At 34.6% G+C, this 7,276-nt stretch overlaps 1 protein-coding gene across 1 annotated transcript; it reads right to left on the bottom strand.

The window, feature by feature from the left end:
- Positions 1-24: 24 nt before the first annotated feature.
- Positions 25-6,276, bottom strand: LOC104911450 (nebulette-like). Its single transcript, XM_019616432.2, has 4 exons — positions 6,174-6,276; positions 1,957-2,049; positions 1,483-1,575; positions 25-439 (listed from the first exon to the last, which is right to left on the bottom strand). The coding sequence occupies exons 1-4, from the start codon at positions 6,249-6,251 to the stop codon at positions 269-271; spliced, it is 435 nt and encodes a 144-aa protein (XP_019471977.1). The 5' UTR covers positions 6,252-6,276; the 3' UTR covers positions 25-268.
- Positions 6,277-7,276: the final 1,000 nt, after the last annotated feature.

The following is a 7,276-nucleotide window of genomic DNA, read 5'->3' as shown; positions in this document are numbered from 1 at the left end:
AAAAAAACACCTGCACTGAATTTAAGTTCTCATTTCCTCTATCCATATTCCTCGACCATATTTTACTCCTGAAATCTATCAACTGAAACTTGGTAACAAGAGATAAAGGTTCTTGAAAGAATGACTGATCTCCTGATCTCTTACATGTTTTGTAAGAACAACCAAAAATCTTAATATTTTTGTTGCCCATTACTGCAGTCATGTATTCAAAGGATTAAAAAAAAATTTACAATGGATGATGCAGTTACATTTACCAGACGTATCAAATTTAAATGCAAAAGTAAATCCTTGTTAGATACCTCAAATGACTGAAAATATAAATGACAAAAAGATTCAAACAACTTGCCGAGCTGATATTGTCTTGATTCTTCTTGACTCTCTCTATCTCCGGAGTGATGCTCACAGCAGTAGCTTTGCCAGGCTGCTCTCTGTAGTGAACCTATCAGTTAACAGAATAAAACGGTATATACTATGTCAGCTAAAGTGACATCAAATAGTATTACATTAAAATGTATGATTTAAAAGGTCATCCAGGAAACAAATGAAAAGCTGAAATGCATTTGAAATTTATTAAAGCTTATAAAATTTGTTTTTTGAAGCACACCCTTGAATTCTTTCTGTAAAGTCTTATTAACGCATTTATGTGAACATGCACACAGATGTACACAATATCTCAACATTTTACCACACTGGTCTTTAGCTGTACAGAGAAATATCTTCTATTTGGAATGGAGTAAACCACAAATAATGTAATAAACTCATGCAGAGCAAATGAAAAACCTGAATTTCAGCAGCAAATATTGTAAATGAATATTTCTCCACACACAAAGATTCCATAAGTATATGATTCATATTTTAACTTACATACTCTATATATTCAGCTAAATTATATATATTCTATATTCACACTAAATATGGATGCTGATGGAAGTCTCACTAAGGAGAAATGCTCATCAGTAGAGTACAACTTCTGCAAGAATGCAACTGCATACTCCAAAATCTCCTACCTTCTTCCACATGCTCCTACAAACAGTATAACTTTCTAATGTTTTCTTCAGCCATTAAGCAAACTCTGATAGGAAAGTTAGAGAGGAGCTAGCCTCTTGCCAGACAGGAGAGAACTGGATTTTCAGTTTTACCCATTAAAAAAGAAAAAAGAAAAAGAGAAAAGAAAAAAAGCTGGATAAAAAATGTTCTGTAAAAAAAAATCTGTTTTTTTTGCAGGAACATCTGTTCCTGCAAATATCCAAGACATTATAATAAAAAAACTGCAGCCATTTCTTCAATTGAAATGTGATGTTTTACGTGCCGTTTTCTGAACAGAAGAGTGGTTTTTCAAAACTGCTTCCTAAAAGAGGGTTTTCAAATAATTCCATTACTGAGTGTGCTAACTAAAGAAGAGGTACAGGTTCTGGAGGCAAAACTTTATACTGATCCTGTGCACCCAGCAATTATGCAAAGGAATAAATGAGAGAAACTTCCCATGCTGACATTCTCTTGATTCCTCTTCACTCTTTCAATCTCCGGAGTGACACTTACAGGTGTAGCTTTGCAGAGCTGCTCTTTATAGTGAACCTAGTAAATATGGCAAAAGGTATTACACAAAGGATTCCAAGTAACAGGAGTACACCAATGCATTAGAAATCATTACAGAGCACACTACATTTGGCTGAAAAATATCATTCCTTAGTAAACACCATCATCTTTCTACCACAATATTTAAGACTCACCTTACTGTAATTTTTCTGTTTCAAAGGTGGACAACTGATGTTTCAATAGGAATGTTTCACTCCCATTGATGTTAGTTGAAGTGCAAGGCTAAGGAGTTAACATCTTAATTATTAATTGATTAAATTAGTCTTTGTGGACAAACAGAAACCAGTACAAACATCACACACATATTCACTGCAGCTTCAACACACAATAAAGACTGCAAACAGTAAAAACAGGGCACACATTGCTTATGTTCTTCTGATTTTCCTTGATTCTCCTTAGTTCAGGTGGATCAGAAATAGGAGTTGCATGCTGAATTTCTTCTTTGTATTTAATCTGCACAATAAATATTATGAAATATTAGCAACTCAAAAAAGATACAAGCAAGTAATAAAACACAAGTTTTATAATCTGTCCCTTGCATGCACCGCATAGCTAGACCAGACCTACCAGCACTACTACATGAGCAAGAGATATATTTCATTTCTGAGACAGACTGCTGGGTGTCAGATAGGTCTTATTTGATAAGATATAGATAAAGCGCATAAAACAAGACTGGTATCCTAAAACTGTTACAGCATGAATATACATCACATCAGATTGCAGCTATCTTCATGGTAATTGAGATGCCACATATACTACTTGGAGATTTGCATCACTTTGACAATGACTTGGTCTTGTATTATTTTACTGGGGAATCTACCAGTCCATTCCAGAAACCAAATATTTCACAGATGTGATTCTGCAAGAGTGGATGGCTTCAAAGTCTGGTTGAAGTTCTCTGAAAACATGCACAAACACATTATGAAGAATGCAGATGTTTGGATGGATTATGTTTTTGAAGATACTGTCAGAGATTTAGTGATGTTTTTGCTACATCCCTTCTGAACAGTATGTTTGGATATGGTAGAATTCACAATTTGAAAGACACAAAGAACTAGAAGCACTTCATCAATTATACACCACATGTATAAAAAATGGAACTCAATTTAATGAGAAAATACTGTGAGGTAACTGCATGTGGTATTAAAAAGAAAGACATTATACTTTCCATTTTTCCATATGCTATCCAACAGGGTCATCTTGGACAAATTAGTGCAATGTCTTTTTCTTGCTGTCCGTTACTAAATATCCGCTATTTGTTACATTATGCTTCAAACCCCTTATTTCACTGTAGCACAAACAATATCCAGAGTCATCCTTCACAATATGGCATGCTGCTTTCTTCTTTAAAATGGTAAATATAACAGCAACATTCACAAAAATATTCAAAATTGTGTCTGCAGTGATACATGATAGTAGGAAACGTTTTTCATTAGCAAGACTCATGGAAGCAAAAGAATGCTAGGAAGAGAACAGCACAATTAATCTATTTTTGCAGTTTTATATTTATGTAGTGTACAAAATTTATTTTTAATAAATTTTTAAGGCTGCAAAATCAAGCATTCAAAGGTCAGAAAATGATACAAGTTACTTCATCAATGTAACCTTAGTTCTGCCTCTTATACAAATATGTTCCATATTCAGTTTTTAATATACTTTGTTCTACTATATACTTTTCCTCTTCATGTGCCCAATAACTTTCTTTATCAACAAAAGCTGTTTCTCTCAAGAGAATTCTGCTTCATTCCTATTTTTCATTCATACAATCAATGATCCTTACTCAATGAGTAGCTCACATATGAATCAAGACTGCTTTGTCATGCTTTTCTTTTTTAAACTGTTTTAAGTTCCCACTCTGAAGACAAAATTTCTGATTTCCTCAGGAAATCACTAAAGTTTCTCCTCATTAAAGTATATGAGTTTTTGCACAAATTAGCTCCTCTACTATACTCTGAAGGCAGGAGAAATAGAGCTGTGACAAGGAAGTACATACTTACTATTTTTACTAGAGAGAGCAAAGACTTGTAGCAACTACTCTGGCAACATCATTTAAAAAACAAAAGACAATACTGCACCTGAATTCAAATGACAGCTCCCACTGAACTGTACTGTGTTAATCAGGAAACCAAAGCAGGTTTGTCTCAGTGGGACTGTACAAAATCAAATAGTTAAGGACTGGATCACAAGGCGTATACACAGGGACTTGTATTCATGCTCTTGAGTACTGACTTTGTGACCTTAATAATACTCTCTGAACATAGAGGCAATTTCTCATGATTGAAAAAAGTATTTACATTCCTTCCATGCCTTTATCTAAGCCCCATGTTGTTTGTAGCAGTAGGCCTTACCATTTACACTGACTGCCCAAACCCATAAGAACAAGCGCAGTTTGTTACCTCTGTGGACACCAACATTAAAGAAATAGATAATATTTTGACTAATGGAAAAATATTTGAGGATTTTTTATCACAGATAAATGCTGACAGCAAGGAAGTAAAGAGTCTAAACAGCCTCGGGTCCTGTTTCACCTCTGGAAGGATGATGCATCTATGCACAGGAGCACACCACTCTGCCAGTATCCTACCTTTGGCCTTTCTATTTTGGTCACAGCCAACCCCTTCTACGCTTTCAATTCTTCATTCCTGCACTCATTTTTTTCCCACCTAAATCCACTGTAGAAAATACTATGTGCTAGATAGTTTTCAACTCTCTCCTCTACAGTCAATTTTACTTTTTTTAACACAGGCTATACAACTTGTTTTTCTGTGAACTTACTCTTGGAAGCCACTTTGGCTTAAATTAATAAATAAATGATTAAATAAATTAAACAAAAACAGCCCAAAGCACAGATCAGAAATGGAAAATTTCAGTCCAGACAGTTAAGAAGTATTAAACTGTTGAAAACAGCATCTTTTAATAGAGAGCATTAGGTAAGCTTAAAAATTGGCAGTGCTATTATTCCTTAAAATACTTCCTTTTTGGTGCTAAATGACATATCACAAGAGTTTCCTGATGAATTTCACACAAAGAAAAACATAACTACAGTCTTCTCCCCAAAAAACTTTATTCTTCATGCTGTGTCCATCTTGCCAGTCCTCTAATCTAAAGAAGTTAAAAAACAATCCTCTTAGTTATGTATATTCTGGGTTCAGATTCAGTTTCAGTCCATGGGTCTGATGTCTGCTTTTAAAATTTTGAGAGTCACCAACTATTTATGACGCTGTCTCATCCTTCCCACTCATCACAACAGGTGTGATTAGCTCAACCACACTGGCTGCCACTACCTTGTTTTCCAGGACAAGAAAACAGAGTGTTCTAAGATTTGCCTCCAATAGATATCATCTGGAAGAATCTGATCACTTTCAGAACGTGATGCAATGGATTTTTTGTTGTTGTTGTTGTTGCATAATACATGATGACTGCTATTTTGGTCAGACTTTCTTATTTAATTGGGGTTTTTGCACTGCTGATGAGCATCAAATTTCACTAAAATCATCCAGCACAGCAGTTTTAAAGCTGTCCTAAATCCTAGCTAAATTCAAAGATATGTGTAAGATATTTAAATCTAATAGAGTGAAAATTGGTGTAATTTGTTTTTTTATTTTTGGGCTCCTGTAAATTACATCAGAAAGTTTCCCTTTTACTGACAAATAGTTTAAAAATTTATTTCATGCTGCTTTTAAATTTGACATACTTTCCTTTTAATAATTACTATACAAAACCCAAGTAATCATAAGTATACTACATGGCATAGGCTAGCACAGTAAAAGGCATTCTACTAAACCACTACTACTAAAACCACAACCACATTTTTTATTTCTCTTGATACACTTGTGTTCAAGTGCAGTTACCAGCATACCGATCTATCTTTCATTGCCACTGTTTAGACTTTCTGAAACAGCAAAAGCTGTCTTAGCTTGAGCACTCGAGCGCTACACGCTACACACACGAGAGCATTCTTCTATTTCATTCTAAAACGTATCCAGTAAAAAATATGAGTACGATTTCTCCTAGTAAGCCTCTGTCTGTGTGTGGATCGGTGTGGGTGTAGGTGTGACTACTCTCAAAATAAATGGCTCAGGTAACTAGAAATTAAGTTTAAGACATCAACTTATCAGCACACATAACTTATCAGCACACAGAGTCATAAATCCTCAACCTTCTCACAAGGTTTGTGATGAGCATTCATTTCTCTCTTCTTGAAGTACAAATGGTACCAAATCCTGTGTAATACATGCAGACACAACATCTTTAAAGATTTTCATTTTTGTCATGTGATTTATGACTGCAGTTCAGTCTGGCATATCAGTCCATACAGTTTGCGTTTCTCACTGTTGAAAGACAAAACTCTTTCCTCAAATGTCTTTCTTCCTATATTTAACAATCATTCATTTTGAAATTCTACCTTTGGACTCAGAAAAAGTAAGCTAGAATGGAGCTTTATATCTGAAATCCAGTGAAATAGTATCGGAATGAGATACGTGACACGAAGACATAGAATTTTTAGTAAAGAAAATGAAAAAAAAATCTGACCACCACTTACTCACGTAAGAATAATTAATGTTAATAACACTTACCGAACTAATATTCTGCTGATTTTTCTTTACTCTTTCGATCTCTGGAGTCTCTTTAACAGCTGTGCCAGCTCCTACCATCTTCTTATAAAACACCTTTATTTCCCAAAAAGAAAAAGTAATTACTAGAATGTTAGCATTGCAAGTACAAGTTCTCATAAAAGGACTGGGCAATTCTCCAGGTTTCAAATTGGACTGATGACAAAACTTGCTAAGAAAGCAAATGCTTCAATTTTTCATAAATCAGACCTGTTATCAATAACTATAATAATATTTTGTTTTCAACTGTAAACCAGACAAGCTATTATTATCCTTCAGACTGACTTCAAATATGTGCAAGCATTTGTAATGACAGTTTATACTTTCGAAATAATATTAAAATTTAGATCAGTGTTAATGAACATTTAAAAATGCAACTTTATGCTTGAGTAATCTCACTGATTTCAGTATAATTGAAAATGCAGGTACATGCAAGATTTTAATTTTGGGTTTAATCTTCAGATTTTAAAATGCTTTGAGATGTTAATAGATATTATTACTACTTCTAATTTAACAAACTAGAAAATGACATATTTGTGACTAAATAACCCAGAAAGCCAGAGCTATAATCCAAGTCATGCAATCTTTGTCTTCTGCATTCAAGCCAGAAGGCTGTGAACTGTACCTAAAAACTCTGTTCTGAAAAGTAAACACAAGCAGTTTATACAAGGAACGCTGTGAAAGTAAAGTCACCTATTTTACTATGTTGGCCCACAATGTCAGATGCTAATGTTGGTGGCATGGCAGTCAAGGTTAAACCTTCCCACCAGTATTCTGTTCCATTTTGTTGTTGAATGACAGATGGTAGCAGAGGGGCAGTCTGACAAAATGGAATCCAACATGGAAGTGTGTATGAAGCAAAGAGGTGGAACTGAATTCCTTCATATGGAGCAAACTGCGACAATACTGGTTAACCATGCACAGCTGTCACAGCATCTCAATCAGCTCATCCACGTGAATTGGTGATTTATGACTATGGAACTGCATATGGAGCTGAATATTGCTTTCAGTGCAATGAAAAGGATGGTGGCAACACTGGAATATCACAAAGTTTTCACCAGATAGAT

This window comes from Meleagris gallopavo, chromosome 6 (assembly GCF_000146605.3).
Source record: "Meleagris gallopavo isolate NT-WF06-2002-E0010 breed Aviagen turkey brand Nicholas breeding stock chromosome 6, Turkey_5.1, whole genome shotgun sequence".
Taxonomy (NCBI): Eukaryota; Metazoa; Chordata; class Aves; order Galliformes; family Phasianidae; genus Meleagris; species Meleagris gallopavo.
Note: the sequence above shows the minus strand (reverse complement) of the source record. Positions and strands in the feature narration are given on the sequence as shown.